The 19643-nt window shown below is 38.6% G+C and overlaps 1 protein-coding gene across 8 annotated transcripts in view; it reads left to right on the top strand.

Moving 5' to 3' along the window:
* ITCH (itchy E3 ubiquitin protein ligase) overlaps nt 1-19643 on the top strand; it is a 56572-nt gene that overhangs the window by 4458 nt on the left and 32471 nt on the right. For 5 of the 8 annotated variants that reach the window (XM_020806508.3, XM_078393240.1, XM_072997012.2 and 2 more), the window contains exons 2-5: nt 3212-3544; nt 11633-11723; nt 16849-16990; nt 19423-19547. In XM_020806508.3, the coding sequence (XP_020662167.3) occupies nt 11654-11723; nt 16849-16990; nt 19423-19547 (337 nt within the window). In that variant the 5' untranslated portion in view covers nt 3212-3544; nt 11633-11653. The remainder of the gene's footprint in view (nt 1-3211; nt 3545-11632; nt 11724-16848; nt 16991-19422; nt 19548-19643) is intronic. The other 3 variants (XM_020806511.3, XM_078393242.1, XM_020806509.3) reach the window with 2 other exon arrangements.

The following is a 19643-nucleotide window of genomic DNA, read 5'->3' as shown; positions in this document are numbered from 1 at the left end:
TTGTAAAGTTGCAGACGATAAATTCTGTGAAGCCACATTTTGGTGCTTACAGTATTTCTACACTATGTAAGCACCAGAGATCTGTCATAAACATCTTGTGTTTCATATTAAACTCCTAAACATAAAAATTCTATGCATAACTAACTACAGACATGTAGACATGTCTGCAGACATGTTGAAGATTTTAACTTGATAGATCACATACTCCGCAATGTATTAAAACTTAGATTTAGTTCCAAGTTGCTATAGTCATGAATTCTTAAAATCATAGGAGATTGAAATATCTCTGCCTGTAATCCCCTTCTCCTTTAAGAAGAAACACCTTTAACCTGGATAAACTACATGGACTACTCTTTCTGGGAGTTTGTTGTATTGCACATCCAAAAATATAAAGATGCAGGTTATTAGACAGAATTTAATACAAGTTGTGCACCTCAACAACTCCTCCAGGGATGAGGTAGGGAATCTGAAAAGACTCCTTGCGTATTAGTTCCACAGACACAACAGAACCAGGATTCCTTGTATAATTGTTATTAGCCCAAACAAGAGTTTCAAGTCAATAGACTGGGAGGTTGGAGTTAGCCTGACCTCAATTGTTTCGGCAGTGGGAGGTCTTCCCCCAACACACAAGAGAGCTGCAAGGGATGCATGCATTGACAGCAGTGACACCAGCTTTTCCACTGGATGGCATGGGTCCAGGCAGGTTGTCGTGGTAGATTGTCCAGTGGTGGTGAGATGAGGTGAAAACAGCTGCATCATCCCCACATCCTCATTTCCTGGCCAGGTCCACCTGCTCACCAGTCCAGGGTTCCCAAAGTATATTCAGGCATGCATCCACTAGCCTTCAATAGACCAGTGGCAGTTCTTCCCACACTTATGCCCATCACTCCCTTCCTCTCATAGCTGGTTCTCCTTCTTCCATTCCACCTGTGCAGTCTCCCTCCACTTCTTCCACGTGCTCTGTTTCCCTGCCTGTGTCTCCTGCTAGCTCTGTTGCCAAGGCCAGCGCGGGGGTCATCCCAGAGACTTGAAGATGGGTAAATAGCCTGCCAGGGGCAACAAGTGTCCACCTAAGACAGAAATATAATAAAAACTAAAGAAAAACTAAAACAATATTTATGGACCTTTATATTTTGTTACTATTTAGGGACTCAGTATGTTGGGATTTGTTGATTGAAGTAAAATGCAGCAGTTAGTGAAATGTTATAAAATGGATGCCATGTCACAAATTCTATCCAGATGTAATGACTAAAACATATACATTTGCAAATCATACATCCCTGCATACCTCTTGCATAACAGTGATTGCTTCCTTTTATTTGCATACTTGGGTCACTAGATTGTTAGATGTCCATGCATTCTTGTCTAAGCATGGCATGCTGTCATTATTCTGTGAGTGATTCATACCCAGATAATATGTAAGCTGTCTCAGTAGTATGTTGTTTCAAATGTTTGCCTACTTTATCCTAATTAAAAAAATACTCAAGGGTATTTTTAGAAGTATTAAATACACAAATTAATAACTAGAAACTTATGAGAATCCATTATTCTCATTTCTCCCAACTAAGATTGTCTTGGTGGTGAGGCTGATATCACGGTCTGTATATCCTTGGAGTTTTAGCCTGGGGTTAGAGAGAGCAATCTGAACTCAAGCCCTCCCTCTTCACACATAAATACTGTACTTTATAGGCAAGAGCTGTCCCATCTTCCACTCTGAAGCAACCAGAAAGTGAGACCCAACAAAAGTGTTAGGCTTTCATTAATAGTACTAAATCAACTTCTTCCAGTAACACTTTCCCACTTAACCCACAATTTGCGCATGATAAAGGACTGGGCTTGGACCAGTTCTGTCAGTATACCACCTCAGTTTAAGAGGGCAGGTAACTCTAAGTTCTGTGGTGATGCGGAGAGGGGATTTGTACCTGGGTCAAGCATGTCAAAAGTTTTTTGAGAGTGTTGATCTAGATTCTAGTGTGTGAGCCAGCTGAATGACAAGTACTATCTTAATTTTCAGATTATAGCTGTTCACTTTCATGTTTAACAGTGAAAATGCCAAGTCTGTAATCATGGCAGTAGTATACTTGTAAAGCAGAACTTTTTTGTATGTGTAGCTCCACAGATATTTGAAGTGTGTAAGGATTTGAGCTCACTTTCTAGAAAAACTAAGTTAAATATTTCAGAGACATTTGTAAAAACTGCTACCATGTATATTTTAAATATGAACATCTTGCAGCATAATTTCCCCAAAAATATGACAGGGTCTTATATTAGTTTTTGCGCTAAAACACATTAGGGCTTATTTTCAGGGGATGTTTTATTTTTATTTTTTTTCATGTACAGCAATCTACGTTTATTCAAGTACAGTCATGTCATCTTATTCTGGTTGCTGCACAATGGTGGAGGGTGGGTTTTCACTTAACTGGGGCTTATTTTTGGGGTAGGGCTTATATTATGAGCTTCCTGAAAAATCATGCTAGGGCTTATTTTCAGGTTAGGTCTTATTTTAGGGGAAATAGGGTATATTGTCTTTTACTTTGGAAGCTTAGAAATGGAGTGCAGTGGTGCCTCGCTTAGCGATTGCTTCATTTAACGATGTATTCGCTTAACGATGGGTTTTTTAAAGAATTTTCCACATCGTTTAATGATGTTTTCTATGGGCGATTTTCACTTAGTGATTTCGGGACCATGCTTCGCATAGCGAATGCGTTTTGGGTCCCCTGTTTCGCTTAACGATGTCCGTTTTTGCAATTGACTCTTTTTGAATTTTTGGTGATTTTTTTCTCCCCTATTGAAGTGCATTGAAAAGGTTTCAGTGCATTCCAATGGGGGAACCGCGTTTCGCTTAGCGATGCTTCCTATGGTGATTTTCGCTTAAGGACGGCAATGGACGGTTTTCAATGCATCTCTATGGGAAAACGTGTTTCGCCTAGCGATGTTTTCCCATAGTGATGTTTTTTTGAACCAATTAAAATCGTTAAGCGAGGCACCACTTTACTGTTATTGTAACATTATAACTAAATCTCTTGAAGTATCCACATGCAGGAAAGGTGAAACAGAAGAACAGATTCCCCCACACATTTTTAAGGCAGGCATATGCATAGGCTCAGTGTGTGATTTGATAAAAGCATCTGACGTTGATGTACTATAAAATACTATTTTTATGTAATGATGAATTTATATCCTGTCTTTCTCCGAAAAAATGGGACTGAAGACAGCTCAGCACAAGAATGAATTGAAGAACAGCAGTTGAAACAAAATTGAAAAACTCATCAGTAAATAAAATACAACACCCAGTCCGCTAAAATACGTCTTCCTCATTAAGCTACAGAAAGTCTACCTGGATAAAAAGACACTTGCCTGAAAACATAAGAACAACAGAACCAGCCAGTCTTCTAGAGCCTGGAAACAGAAACCACGAAAAGCTGCTGCATCCCCACCAGATGTGCCTCTGAGAGCTGGAAGCAAGGGTAGAAGTCTGGAGCCTCAAGGAACAGAATAAGCAGAATGGTCCCTTAATGAAACAGGGGATTGTTTACTACTTAAAGTAAGTGAATCAATGCACTATTTAAAGAAGTCCTTCCTCCCAGACCATTAAATCTAGATTATGAGGTTATCTAACTGCACCACTGATTCCAAAGCTGGAGTGTCCATTTGTATATTTGGGTTTGTGTGTGGATAATATGTCAGTTTGCTGCTTGCCATTGATAAGGCATTTGCACAGGTGAGCATTTTGTCTTTCGATAGTAGGAAGATTAAGAACTGAGTCTGCACATGCAGTGTGATATAACAGCACTGCAGCTGCACTTGGTACGTGTAGTCATTGCTAACATTGGCTGTCTGTCATGGTTTTCCTCTGTCATCTTGAAAGTTCACACCACAGTGGAATGCATTCTGAAAGATGAATTTTTCAGTGTAGGTAATCTTTTAGTAAAACTGGGAAGCATAATTTCCTTTTTTTTGTTATTGACAGAAGTTCATGCCATTCAGAGACGGATTTGGCCCTGCTTCTGAATCTGTCAAGAGGTGCCAGTTACTGATTATAGGCTTTGTCATTAGGAACTGGTCCAGAGCAATCAAATACAGTGGTGCCTCGAATTGCGACGTTAATTCATTCCACAAAAATCGCTGCAGAACGAAAACATCACTATGCGATATTAAAAAGCCCATAGAAACGCTTTGAAACCTCTTCAATGTGTTCCTATGGGCTGGAAACTCACCGTTCAGCGAAGATCCTCCATAGCGCGGCCATTTTTGCTGCCTCTTAAGCGAGGAATCCGTCCCTAAACACAGCGGGCGGCCATGGTTTTTTCCCGGCGGCCATTTTTAAACCGGCGATCAGCTGTGCGAAAATGGTCGCTTTGCGATGCTCGGTTCCCAAGCAGGGAACCGATCGTTGCAAAGCGAAATTCCCCCATAGGGAACATTGCAAAGTGATCGCTTTTGCGATAGCAAAAAATGTGTCGCAAAGCGATTTCGTCGCTAAACGGAGCGATCGCTATGCGAGGCACCACTGTAATTGCCAAGTTAGTAATCTCACACACATTACAGACCTACAGATAGAAAAATTATATTGTAATTACAGGATATCTTAACTACTGTGGTTATTTGTGCTGCTTACATCAAATGTGGTGTAAACACATTTCACAAAACATTTTTATAAGAGAACATCAGGCAATTGTTTGAATAGTTCATCTGATCTTTATTGCTTAGTCAGTGTAAATTGGTACAGTGGTGCCTCACTTGACGACATTAATCCATTCCAGCGAAATCACTGTAGAGCGACATCGTCGTCCGGCAAAAGTAAAAAGCCCATTAAAATGCATTAGAAACCGGTTAATACGTTCTAATAGGCGAAATACCTCATCGTAAAGTGAAGATCCTCCATAGGGCGGCCATTTTCTGCTCCCTGTAGAGTGAAGAATCCATCCCTAACACAGCGGGGAGCCATTTTGCACAGCGGGCGGCCATTTTGGAAACCCAATGATCAGCTGTTTTGATCGTCGTTAAGCAAAAAATCTGTTCCCGAAGTAGGGAACTGATCATCATAAAGCGGATTTCCCCCATAGACGCATTGTTTTGCGATTGCAATAGCGATTGCAAAAACCTCATTGTACAGCGGATTCGTCATACAATGAGGTAATCGACAAGCGGGCTACCACTGTACTTTAAAAAAATGATAGTTGTTGTACTCTTCCAGGCTAGAGGCTATGCATGCTGCTTTATAGGCATAGGCTTGTAGAACATTAGATCTATTACAGCATAGTGATTTCAAGTATTTTAATCATAACAAGGGTAGAAGTATATGAAAACTCAAAGACCTAATAAAAGATGCTTAAAATATTTCCAGTGTTTTTATTGTCAGCTTATATGGTCAAAACTAGAGATCTGTTTCAGAGCCTTATTTAAGGAATCAAGAGTGCACACGTTAAAAAGATGCTGTGCCTTGTGTAGATTGATTTGGTTCTGATAGCATTTTACCACTAAAATAATAATAAAATATTAGGGTAATGATTTTAAGCCTTTTAGTTTTTGAATGTTTGTGCTGATTTCATATTTTATTGTATTACCTGTTTATTTCCTCCCCCACTAAGCTGTACATCACCTGCAAGACAGGTCTAACAGGTCTAACAAAAGAAACTAATGGGTAGTTTTATGTCCCAGTTAAGAAGAAGAAAGCCTTTGAAAATTGATGCAAGCACCAGTATAACATGTAGCTTCCTCTGGTCATTCCATTTCATTGCATTATTTAGACTCTTCTCTCATTTCTATATAGGAAGACACTAATGTCAGAGATTTCTAAGAAGTTCAGTGTAGAGAAATTCCAGATTCCTTGGGTCTGTTCAAAAGACACTTTCCTTCTTTAGGCATGATAAGATAACATTACCATCTTTTAAAAAATAGAATATAATTCTATTTTTTCATGCTTTCTTATAAAAATTCTTTTTATCAACCTCTGGATGCATAAGCAGCTGTCAGTTGTTTTAAAAGATATGACTGAAAAGTTTGTGATTTTAACTTGAAATGATTATGCATCTCCTATCGTCTATTTTATTAACAGTAGCATCCTGTTAACAGAGTTGAGGAAGAAATGGAATTAAGTTCTATTATGTAGGGGGTTGGTTGGAATGAGTTAGGTATCTGGCTACAGAACTAGAGGTTGGGAGTTCAATTTCACATTTTTGCATCCTAAAAGTGCCAGTCCATGTGGCCTTGGACAAGCTGTACTCTCCAAGAATGCCCCCAGTAGAAGGAAATGGTAAATTACTTCTGAGCACCCTGTACATAAAAAACCCTGGAAAGGGTTGCTGTAAGTCAGAATTGACTTGATGTCACATGATTATTATTAAGCACAGTGGGTCACATTCCCAGGAAATCATTTATAGGATTGCAATCATAGTATGCTCAAATGTAGAATTAGGAAGATATATAACAATATAGTGAGATAGTGTGTGAGTCAGATACCTGTTTGGTATATTAGGTAGAGTAATGGACTCAGACCTAGGCTCAGTTTCTCGGCTGTGCCATGGAAACGCACTTTGTGTTGTGGAACTGATAAAACCACTCTCTTAATATCTCGCTTACTTTAAAAAAATCCTATTAGGGTTGCTAGTGTCTACAAGTCAGTTCTGACTTGCCAGCACATAACAATAACAGTGAGTGAGTTACTGTCCTTTTGAATTTGACTGATAAAGTGAAAATGGTAGAGGAAAGTTGTACAATGATGTGCTAGATGAAGTTATATGCATTGTTAGGATTGCTTTGCAGTTGTTTTATGGTGATGTTGATTGTCTCAATTTTTATGTTTATTAGGGCAGTCCTGCTTGTGAATGTTTTCTTTTGATTTCTATAGATGCCAGGACAGCTGTGAACTGTGCAGATATTGGCACCTGAGATCAAATCTCACTCTCTATACACTCAGACTGGGAACAGTGTGCAACATTCTGTGGCCGTCTGTAATGCCCTCCTGGAAATCCTAGGATTGCAATCTAGTATTGCTGTTAAATTCATTTGAAAGATTAGAGCAGTTGGAGTAAAGGATGGAGTCCTCTTCAGGAATCAAAAGACATTTTAAACTTCCACATTAAAATTTTAAATTATTCCCGGAGTGGCTAATATCCTATTGTGCAGCTCTGCCCAAACAGTGGAATGATATCATCATTAATGGCAGATTATCATTAATTAAAGACTTCCTTTTTCAGTTGCATGGTGCACATGACTGTCCCATCATATGCAAGTCACACAAACCCCAAAATTGGAATATTTATTTATTTATTTATTTATTTATTTATTTGGTATATACCTGTTTTTGTGTGTATTTAAACTGTTGGTTTACACAGACAATTTAAATCATAAATACTAAGACAATTACAAAATGTAAGAACTTTGAGAAGTAAAAACAGTATAATTGAAAGCAGTGAGGCAAAGAGAAAGGCTTCTCAAAGTTTTTAGAGCAGGGAGGTTGAAATGAAGAGATGCAGTCCCACAAATAGCTGAACCCAAGTCGTTTAGGGACAGATACGTTAAAACCAGCACGTTGAATTGTGCACAGAAGTGAACTAGTAGCTGATGTTCTCCCTTTAATCAAATTCAGTGTGGATTCTAGCCACAACTTCCTGGATTCACTGAAGCTTCTGAACACTTTCCAAAGGCAGCCCATGTAGAGCACATTACAGTAATTCAAACAGGATGTTATTAGGGCATGTATCACCATGACCTGATCAGACTTCTCAAGGAATAGGTGTAGCTGGCACACTTGTTTTAGCTGTGGAACCACATCCCTGGCCACTGCAGAGATAAGCATCCAGGCTCAGGGATGAATTCAAGAGTACGTCCAAGCTTGGAATCTGAGCTTTGAATACAAAGTGGATCCTTGTTCCCTGATTTGTCTTTCACCTGATCAGATGTACCTCTGCCTGGTCTGGATCAAGCATCAGCTTGTTTTCCTCATCCAGTCCATGACTGACCCGAGACACTGGTTTAGGGCTGAAACAGCTTCCCAGGAATCAGTTGGAAAGGAGAAATAGAGTTAGGTGTTAGAACTGAACACAAAACTCTGGACAACCTCTCTTAACAGTTTTCATGTTTCTCTTAAATACCATGGGGGACACAATGGAACAGGAGTCACCCAGCACCACCCTCTGAGCTTGCCCCACCAGGAAGAACCAGAGCCACTGCAAAACAGTGCCTCCAAGTCCCATCCCATATAGATGACTCGAAGGGATACCATAGTATCAAGAGCCATTGAGAGGTTCAGCTTATCCAACAGGGACAAATTCTCTTTGGCCAATCCCCAGTGTATATAGTCCACTGCAGTGATCAATATATTCAAAGGAACTTCATACTTAGCAGCAGTCTTCCACTGATGGTGTCATTCCCATTGTGCAGATGGAGCTATGCAACAGGATAATGGTGTATGTGTATTAAGTCTGCCAAAGAACAGTAACTTTGGGTTGTTCAATGTGCCAGAATCAAAATTATTTTTAGTTCTATTGTACAACTCTGTACACTCTAGTACAGTGGAAACACATGTACCTACATGAAGTCCTTTGGAAGGCTCAGCGTCATAGTCTTTATCTGTATATCATCTAAAAGCACTAGTTAGTGGAACTGAGTCGTAATTAGGCTGGTATACAACGGTTTACAAATTGTAAATGGTACCTAAATAATATTCAGTTAAGCAATTTGTTGCATCCTATTGTGTTTGAATTGCATAAACAAAGTATTCCTCTGTATTTCTGAGAATAGTAAAAGCTTGTTTTCCTGTATTTGGGCTGCAGAGGGAACTTTTAAAATGAGATTACATTGTTTAACTTGTGACCTTTGGGGGAAAATGTATTTACACTTGGCATCCACTTTTTCAAGAAGTTCTACAGTTTTTGACCAAAACAAGCCAGCTATGGTGACACAGCATATTTGTTATTACACATGTAGATTATGGGCCCCAGTACCTTGGAACAGTGTTTCCACGGTAGTTTTTTGAGAAAATCTGACTGGATAGTTCAGTGGTCTAGGTATCTGGTTGGGAGTTGGATTCCCCACTGTGCCTCCAGTGAGAAGAGCCAGTCTCTGTGGCCTTGTCCCAGGGTGTGTCTAGAAGAAATAGTACACAACTTCTGAGTATTCTCTAGCTGAAAAACCCTGGAAAAGGGTCATAATAAGTCAGAATTAATTTGACGGCACATTGCTATTTTTTATTATTGTTAAGAAAATCCTTGCTTCAGATCATTGCAGAAAGCTGTAGTTTTTCTGGGTTTGATTGCTTAGAGCCTGTCCATGATGACATATACAGTAGTTATTGTATATGGAACCCATATGGCACTTATTGACATGAAAGATCTTGTCCACTTGGGTTTCTACTTAGAACTATCTATCCTCCTTTAAAGAGGTACAATGCACTTATCTGGTGCAGGGCTACGGCATACAGTCATTTTGGTACGATGCATTGAGATGCAAAACCACTCTTTGTTTAGCTTTCATGCATGGATTCTTCACCAAAATAACAGTGAAGGCGAAGTTAGCTGAGGAGACAGCCCTGTGATGTGTTAGGTGGGTTGTGCCGTTAAAAGGGAAGATCATGTTTTATTTTGATGGATTGTACCACAGGAGATTAGCCACTTTCCCTGTCCTCCTTCAGAGGATCAGGGAAAACACATAATTGTTGCTGATTGGGCTACAGGGGGTAGTTTGCAGTGGGGATGGGAGGAGTAAGCCAAATGGCACATTGCACCTCTTCCAGACCTCAACAACCCCTCTGTAGTGCAATCCATCCCACACCCAAAATGGCCAGTCTAAACAGGTCCATAGTTCATCTAGGGTGTAGTCCTGGAGATGAGTCCTGTTCTTATCAGAAACACTTACTGTGTATAAAACAACACCTTTTCCTTAAATAATTTGAGAAAAAATTGAGGGTCATTTTATACACAGAAGGCAGTTCTTTACCGCTGCCTTTTGAGAAGGCACGAGGCTTAGCAAAAAGGGAGTCCTTTGATCGCTGCTTTTTCTAACTTGGGGTTAGAAAAGGGGTGTGTATCTTATACATTGGGTCGTCTCATAAACGGGAAATATGGTATGAGTAGGCACATACCGAATTTTGCTGTTGATCTCTTGTTGTCTATTAGTCTTCTACTGTTGGTGTCTTATCATTACATATGTAGTTCTCATTTATTAAATGTTTCCTGTAACATAACCTTTTGTTTTCCTAAGGCTGTTACTCTGTGCATATTTACCATGTTTCCCCAAAAATAAGACCTAACCTGAAAATAAGCCCCTAGTATGATTTTTCAGGCTGCTCATAATATAAACCTTACCCAAAAATAAGCCCCAGTTAAGTGAAACCCCACTCTCCACCATTGTGCAGCAAGCATAATAAGATTACATGACTGTATTTGAATAACTGTAGATTGTTGTATATGAAAAAAATAAAACATTCCCTGAAAGTAAAGCCCTAATGCATTTTGGAACAAAAATTAATATAAGACCCTGTATTATTTTTGGGGAAACACAGTATCTGTTTATGAGTAAACTTGTTGATTCTCCTTTGTATCCCTATTTGGTTACACAGCAAACATAAGTACTGAGTCCTGAAAACTGTTTGTGTGTTTGGGGAGCCGGATGAGAAACAGACACCTAACTAGAATTACAGTTTGTTTTGAGGAATGATGTGACTCTGTTTCAATGGCAAAGCTATATAGGAGTGACCAAAATACAAATATAATTACATCAGTGTAGTTACAGCTACTATAGACGAATTTGTCAAATCAATTTTGTTCATTTTTCGCTAGTAGGAATTACATGCAATGTGCCTAATCTGATTGTGACTTACTGTGTTGAACTAAGTCACATTCAGATTAGGCTCGTTTCAATAAATAGAATGTATGGAGGAGTTAACTCACTAAATCTCCATTGACAGTAAACAGAAAGCTACTAGCCACCTGAAGTATTCAGACCTGATAGATCTAAGTTTTGTAGTAGGTTTCACGATTCTGGTTTTTTAGAGAAACATCAGGTTGGGAGCAGGATTCAGATTTAGTGTTAAGCTGTTTGTGGTTGGGAAGTCCCTAGTTACTTTAGACACCCTTGCTTTTTGGAGGAAGCAGGGTCAACTTGAAGCAGTATAGTAGTACACACATACACTTGCTTATTATCAGTATATCAGAATTCTTAACAATTCTGACCCACTTTGTGTACCTGTGGACATTTTTTTCATTCTCCACCCCTTGGAATTCAGTAGTGATCCTTTCCTTTAGATGAAAAGTAAATGGGCATTCTAATATTCAATATGGGAACAAAGCTTTCTTCATGTACTGTTGATTTCTTGGACCTCTGTTATGAATCTGTGTTAAGAATCATGTACCTTGTTAGGAATCTATTGCTTAGTTCATGGTTCCTTATAAATCATGGAACTTTTTTATGATGACAAAATGTGTATACTGTAATGTCTTTTAATTGACCATAGGTTCTCTCACTAGTTCAGTTCTGCTCTTCTAATTTGTATATGGAGTTTTCATAATGTGGTGGTGCATTGTTTCACAAGACATAAAAATTTGAATTGTGATCTTTTCATTATAAGAGTGAAACTCTAATTTCTTTGACATTTTCATTATAAGAGTGAAATTCTTGTTTCTTCATTCAGGTTCATGTACCTTCTTGGGATATGGCTGGTAATGGATCAAGATCAGACTCTGTCAGTGGACTAGCTATGAAATCACAGCTTCAGATCACTTGTAAGTGCTGAGAACAGGCCTGTATGCAAACTGTACATCCCTTTCTCTTACTGAACATTGAGAAAATTACAAATGCCAATGGATGTGACCCTTTCCTAGGAAGGACCAGAGCAACTGTAAAACAATGCTTCAGAGTCCCATCCCAGAGAGACAGCCCAGAAGGATGCCAAGGTTAATGGTATTGAAAGCCATTGAGAAGTCCTTTGGGCCCCAGTAGAGATAACAGATCATGCAGTTGCTGCCTTGTTGCTTCTTTCACACAAATGCAGTACTTTTTAATAATTCATTTTACCCATATTCTTAAAACTTGTTTTAAAAAACACAATGGAAGAGGTATATGCATAAGGATTTTTTTAAAACCCAACTAAAAACGGGGTTTGTGGAATAGAACAATAGTAATAACAGATACAAAAGATGGAAAGGCCCCAAAGTCTGAAAAATATGTAAATGTTGACTTTTATGAAAGATAACCAAATATCCAGGTAAACTTCCATATGCAGTTGCCGTCTACATCAACACATTTGATGATGGACAAATTGTAAGGTCCCTAATTCTTTGATAACAGAGGACAGCATTTCCATTGCCAACATTTCAATTGTTTGGCCACTATATATAGAGGCTGTGACTGGGCACAACCAGAGGACATATTCAAGAGTGTTACCTGCTATTGATTAACAGATTTGCTTAGGCATTTTCTAAATACCAATGATTACTGGAAAGACAGTAATATTGGAATAGTTAGAGCATGGGTATAGTATTATTACTATTGATTCATATGATGCTGTATATATTCATGGCACTTTTAAAATAATAGGGTTGATGGAACCATATAGCAAACTTGCAGTCTGGAAATAGAGAGAAGGAAGCAAAAGCATAAGGAGAAGAAAGGAAATGGTAATAGAGAAAGCTGTTGTATGCTGTCACATCTCTTCTGACTTAACGGCTACTCCATGAATTAATGAACTCCAAAATATCCTATCATTAATAGCCCAACTCAGGACTTGTAGATTCGAGACAGTGGCCTTCATTGTAGGAAAGGAAAAGGGAAGAATATGTGAATATTTCAGTTGCACATACTTTAGTAGGGAATTGGGGCTATTCTGAAGGCTTCCAAGGAAAGATTCAATTTCAAGAGGAATGTAATGGAAGTGAGAGAAGTGATTGTGCTGAAGCATTGAAAGAGGTAGTTTTCGGATAAAGGACTTAATCACTAGCAGACTTTCTCTACCAACCTGTGCCACTGCACAAATGACATCAACTCTCAAGCACTTGCACTGAGTTTGGGGTTGCTGTTTAAACATGTGAATGGGGTTTCCTTCCCATGGCCTGTCCCTGTCACCAGCCCAGGCACACAGTAAGTGTTCTGCTTCATATTGCAGCTGTAAAAATGTTTCTAATGAAACACAGCCTTGTTTTCTTTGGTGACAATATATACATAGCATGGATATAATACCTTATGAATGATAGCTGTAAAAATAATATGCAAGATTTGAATCAAAAATAGTTTTATCTTTTTTAAAAAGCCATCAAAGAATAAAAGTTAGGAAGTAAAATAAAAGAATGGTATTTAAACTGCAATTTTCCCCAGTGTATAATTGTAGGCTTTTCCCTTTTCCTTTATATCTTTACACACTTCCTGGTTTTTAGACAGACAGATATTTGCTGTGACGTAAAACTCAGTTCCTGTTTGCATACTTTAAGTATGTAAGACTGATGACATGAACAGCAGCAAAGATACATTTCTGACTCCTGTCGTAAGTATTCTGTGTAATCCCTTTCATCATCAGGAAGCCATGGGAGCTGCAGGATGGAAATGAATCTTTAATTAATTCCTGAAAATTATGCTGCCTATAAAGTAATCCTGCTCGCAGCAATTTTTTATAATTAAAGAGCTCTGCCTCCTTTCCCACAGCTTTCATTGCTTACTGGCAATGGATGAGATTACTCAGGAATATTGGGACTGAAGTTGGAAATGGTTTCTGAAAAAATCACCAATGTTGCTGGTGTAAGATTTTAAAACAGAAAATCTGCGATCAGGAACCACACAGACTTCCACTCACAATACCCTTCATAAACATTATTTCATCCTTTGTAACTATCAACTGCTGTACAATTGTTGCCAGCTCCAGTCACCATGTATGCAGATACAAACCCTTACATACGTAAAACACATGCATGGATGGCTGAGCTGGATGAGCAGAAAGAGCGGAGTGTGGGCAAGGCCATAGATAGTTTTGTAAATTGTGAGATGCTTGTGCAGAATCATAGAGTAGATGTAAGGCTAGTTTGTGGAGTTAAGTAAACTTTGCATTAAAATAGAACATTAGAATTTGAATAATTTGGAACCAGAGAGGTGTATAGCCATGGGCAGAGTATATGTTTCTTCTGAGCCTAGGACATGCTATTCCAAGCACTGCTTTCTGACAGTGTATTTCCAAAAGGTATGACCCTATTTCTCAAGAAAATCAAGACCCTGGGGTAGTCACCAGATCTTCTCAATTCAATACCCCTACCCCAGGTATTTCATACAATCAAAAATACTGTAGACTTCTGGATATTGAGGGGCAAACCCTGCTTAGCGCTGCACAAAGGGTCTGCTCCCCGCTATATTTTCAGTTGCCCCTCTCCCATGGCAGAAGAACGAATTACCTCTATCTCTTACAGCAGGGGTCCCCAACCCCCGGTCTGTGGCCCTGTGCCGATCTGTGGCCTCAGAGACAGATCTCCCACCCACGCCTGCACGCATCCCCCCACACAGCCCTTTTGCACATGCACGTGAGTGCGCACATCCCTGACAAATGCCCACGACCACTTCACGCATGCATGCAAGTGCCCCCCCGAGCACCCCCCACTCCTTCGCACATGCATGCAAGTGCAGGGGGTGCCCTGCCTTCCCCAACCAGTCTGCAGTGTTAAAAAGGTTGGGGACCACTGTTTTAGAGCATCCACAAGACCTTTGGGCATTCACCCTTGCTAGGTGAAACATTGTACCTTCAAACTTAGCACGGGGCAGATACTGTATACGGGTTTACCCACAGAACTGAGAGTCTGCCTTTGTGGCCACGGAGTGGTTGAATCCTTGAAGCATATGTTGTTTTACTGTATCTTGTATAAGGATATCTGCCTGTCTTATCTGAGCACTTTCCTTTCCTTCCTTTCTGGATGGGATGACCTGAGAAAAATTTGACACTTCCTAGGTAGCGCTATTAAGGAACTTACCCTGGTAACAGCCAGATATATCTACTCCATCATGCAGAGGCGACCGAGCCCTAATTATGTTACTTGGCTGTTCCCTGCCACATTTTAGCTGTTGAATGTTTTATTTGCATCTTAAGAGTATTTTAATTTTGTACCTAGGCAGACAGTACGGTTTCTGTCTGTCTGCTTAGGTCCAGTGGTAGCATTTCTGAAGAGAAATATTTTATGTTGCTGAATGTTCATTTTATAGAATCAGACTTCTTTTCACTATGTCTTAAATAATTTATTAGCAATCTTTAATATTTTATATTCCACCAGTCACTCCTCTAAAAGAACCTCATTTGCATTATGATAGAAGCAAAACATCCACTTTTGTGAGCAGGTTATCTATATATTTACCGTAATTCTATTATTGTATTTATTTATGCTGGTAACAAGGGGAGGGGCAGAAGTTACGCTCAGAATGGTGATGATAATGATAATCCCTGGCAGGAGAGAGCCCATGAGTGGCAGTTGTTTGGGGCTGGGAAAGTGGGGGCTTACTAAAAACTGGAAATGTCCAAAGTTACTAACAGCAAGGCAATATACCATAAAGGTAATCTGTGGCTACTAGTATCAGTATGAGACAGTACATAGTATTTGAAGGAAGTTACAGAGATTGAAAGTGAGAACATTCTGAATACAGTAATGTTTATGAAGACCTTCAGCCTGGCCAAGATCAGTTTTATGCCCAAAATTGCAGTATGTGTATCATTGGAACTGCTGCTTTAAATCACAAACTGATCACTGTTCTACATTAGGCATAAAGGACAACTACTGATTTTCTCTTGCATTTTTATAACTGAAGTGATAGACCTGACAATTCTTTCAGTGCTATTTTAAACTGGTGTGGTGATATTACCATCAAATTGAAGCAGTGACGTCAGTGTTGATTCAAATTCTGTTGCTGCTAATACTGCTACTTTTTCAAAGGTGGTGTGGTATTATAATGAATACTGCTTTGAAATACAGTGGGGTCTTGACTTGAGAACTTAATCCGCATTGGAAGGCGGTTCTCAAGTCAAAAAGCCTGTAGGTCAAGTCTCCATTGACCTACAGTGCATTGAAAACCGATTAATCCCGTAACAGGCCGTTTTTGTTTCATTTTGGTTTTTTTCTGGTCTGTAAGTCAATTCTCAGGCTGTAAGTCAAACCTAAATTTTGCGGCCAGAGAAGTCTAACTCAAAAAGTCTGTAAGTCAAGCCGTCTGTAAGTCAAGGGTCCACTGTAGTACAAATTATGGACTTTATAGTATAACAGAAAGACATGTGTCAAAAGAGCTAAAAAGATGGTGCAACTTTTAGTTTAAAGTAAAATATAGTTATTTAGTGAGAAGTCAGTGTCCTGCAGAATTACCTCAAAATATCAATTATGGATTCATGTTATCTGGTGGTGACTGTGGGCTGGGACTGGTAGACATGCTGTTTTTGTTTGGTTGGGGTTTTTTTGCTTGTTTGTTTTGCTTGTACCTTTCAGATACTGCAGGCAAGTATTGGACAACTCAGAAGGTGGAGATCAGTTTCTGTTCTCTCAAGCTCCACTGAATAGTGCTTTAAAAATAGTTACTTAAAAGATTTACTCACGATATAAGCTAAATAAATAAATAATTCTAGAGCAAGATGCTCCTTCATCTAATTTTATATTTTAAAAACTTGAATGGTTAAATTTGATCATTATTTCATCTTTTTCTGTGAAATGAATTGATTGAAAGGGAAAATATTCGGTTCACTGTAGATGTCATACCTGAATAAAATGATTTTGTATTTCTGTGTCTTTCCATCAGTATAGTTCAGCTGTGATTGCATACTGTGCCATGCTAGGTAATATTGATGATTTCTAACATCATTAAAGCAAGCAAAGCCTTTATGCATTCTCTTACATTCAACAGTTATTTCTGCAAAATTGAAAGAAAACAAGAACAAATGGTTTGGACCCAGCCCTTATGTAGAAGTCACAGTTGATGGACAGTCCAAGAAAACAGAAAAGTGCAACAATACAAATAGTCCAAAATGGAAGCAACCTCTTACAGTGTAGGTTGGAAATGTTCTTTGCTTTGTCTTATTATTCCAAGTAATAGTTAAAGTGCAGTAAGCTAGGGCTATAAGATGAATATTGGCACTGAGATTTTCTGGGGGAAATGTCATACTTGTAGTGGAGTATGTGTATTCATGCAGGTATAAATTTATGCTCTCAATATTCCCAATATCTTTCACTAGGGAACTCAGTCTCTGAAACTGTTTAGGTCTATTTAAGAACATTTTCCCAATTTAAATGATTCTACCCAAGTTGTTTAAGATAGTATGTGAGATATATGGAATATGGAATGCTCTCCTGACTGAGATTCGTCTGGCGCTGACACTGATGACATTTCGGCTCCAGGTCAAAACCTTCCTGTTCCAGAAGACTTTTAATTGAAATAACATCAACTGTGGGTCCTGATGGCAATTTTTAGATTGTATTTTAATTGTGTTTTAATCGTTTTATCTTATTGTATTTTAATTGTTTTTCAATTGTGAACTGCCCAGAGACCTTTGGGTAGAGTGGGCGGCATATAAGTTGAATGAATGAATGAATGAATGAATGAATGAATGAATGAATGAATAAATAAATAAATAAATAAATAAATAAATAAATAAATAAATAAATAAATAAATAAATAAATAAATAAATATTTGTTTCTGACTGCAGCACCTTAAATTATGTTGGATGCAATACCAGAGGGTCCTTTGATCCCCATGAGTGAGGTTTAGAGGAGAGATATTGTATGAAAGGGAGGCCCAGGAAGCTGCAGTGTGTAAAACTAATAAACTTTACACTCCTTCATATCTGAGTCACATTTTACATGGTATGAATAGAGAAGAAAAATGTGCACATATATCGTGACACAATTAACAAAAGAGGGTGTTTTTTTTAATTACACGAAAGCATGGGAAAAGTGTACTTACCTGGTGGGGGAGATACTTTGATCATGAAACATGGGAAAAGGAAATGTATACTGATCTTAGAAGATTGCCTCAATCTGCTTCTGAGCATACAACCACGCCTGTGAAATCTGGAATTTACTGTGAATTAAAAATTGCATCTTTATAATATACAGTGGTGCCTCAACTTATGAACTTAATCCGTTCCAGAAGATGGTAGTAATTTGAATGGTCACACCATTTCCCATTGGAATGCAATTAATCCATTCCAGACAGTTAAAAAAAATTACCCCCCCCCAAAAAAAATCCACCATTGGAACACGTCGGGGCCAGGGGAAAAAACAAACAAAAAAATGCAAGCCCCATCAGAATGCATTGGGGGCGGGGGGGGGAAATCATCAAAAAACCCCAAAAAATGCAAGCCCGTTGGAACACGCTGGGGCTGGGGGAAAAATCACCAAAAAAACAAACAAACAGAGCAAGCCCCATCAGAACATGCTGGGGCTGAAAAACACACACACACAAAACACAAACAGAGCAAGCCCCATCGGAATGTGCTGGGGCTGAAAAAAACACACACACATACACACAAAACAAACAGAGCAAGGCCCATTGGAACGTGCTGGGGCTGGGGAAAAAATTGCCAAAACACACACACAAAAAATCACAGCATAGAAACATATCCCCCCAGCCCAAACCCACCCTGCAAAACCCTGTATGTACTCACTCAGAAGCAGAAAGCAGCACCAGGCAGTCCGAAGCCGCCTCCGACACTCTCTAACCGTTGGGGTGAAAGAGCTACAAAGAAGCAGCCTTTTCACCGACCAACGATTAGTAATTTAAATCCCCCGCCTTTTCCCCCACCTTTTTTCTTGTAACTTGAAGCTCTGGTCGCAAATAAAAGCAAAATTTTGCAGCCGGAGCTGATTGTAACTCAAAATGGTCATAAATCAGGATATTCATAAGTCGAGGCACCACTGTAATCAGTTCTTAAGAGTACTCAAAACTGTTGCTTTATGTGAATGTCTATAAATAAATCTCAGAACTTCAGACCTGGAAGGGACCCTCTGGATCATTGAGTCCAGTTCCTGTCAAGGAGGCCAGTACAACCATATTGACTGTGAAGAATTAATCTTTCCTAAAAGTGTATTATTGTTTCTGTTTACACGTGCTGCCATAGTTTGGAATAAGACAGCTTGTTTTGATCTAAGTTGGATACAAGTATATACAGTATATACATTAAAAAAATAATTTCTGAAGTGATTAGAAATAATGTACTGATCAGAGGATAGATATGTTTAGGAAGTACATTCCAGTTTTAATTTTATTTTTTAACTGAACACAACTCTTATCCAGACCTGTAAATTATCACTTGCATATGTTCAAATACAATTTACAGTTAAGCTACATTAGCTTTGAATATTAGACATAAAAAATTATGTGAAAAAACAAAGTTGTAACATTGTAAATTAAGGCTAATTCAGTAATATTTAAAAATGTTATTTTGATAGCATGTATTAACATTGCTTCTATTTCTTTAGAATTGTCTCTCCTCGCAGCAAATTAAATTTTCGTGTATGGAGTCATCAGACACTGAAATCTGATGTCTTACTAGGAAGTGCCACTCTAGATATACCTGAGACACTTAAAGCAAATAACATGAAACGTAAGTATATAAAAAAATAAAAACTAGAAAATTCAATTTGCAGTTTTGGACATTGGATGCATATACATACACAACCATATTTTAAACTAACTTATT

The sequence above is a fragment of the Pogona vitticeps genome, chromosome 4 (assembly GCF_051106095.1).
Source record: "Pogona vitticeps strain Pit_001003342236 chromosome 4, PviZW2.1, whole genome shotgun sequence".
NCBI classification, from domain to species: domain Eukaryota; kingdom Metazoa; phylum Chordata; class Lepidosauria; order Squamata; family Agamidae; genus Pogona; species Pogona vitticeps.
This window is presented reverse-complemented; position numbering and strand designations above follow the sequence as displayed.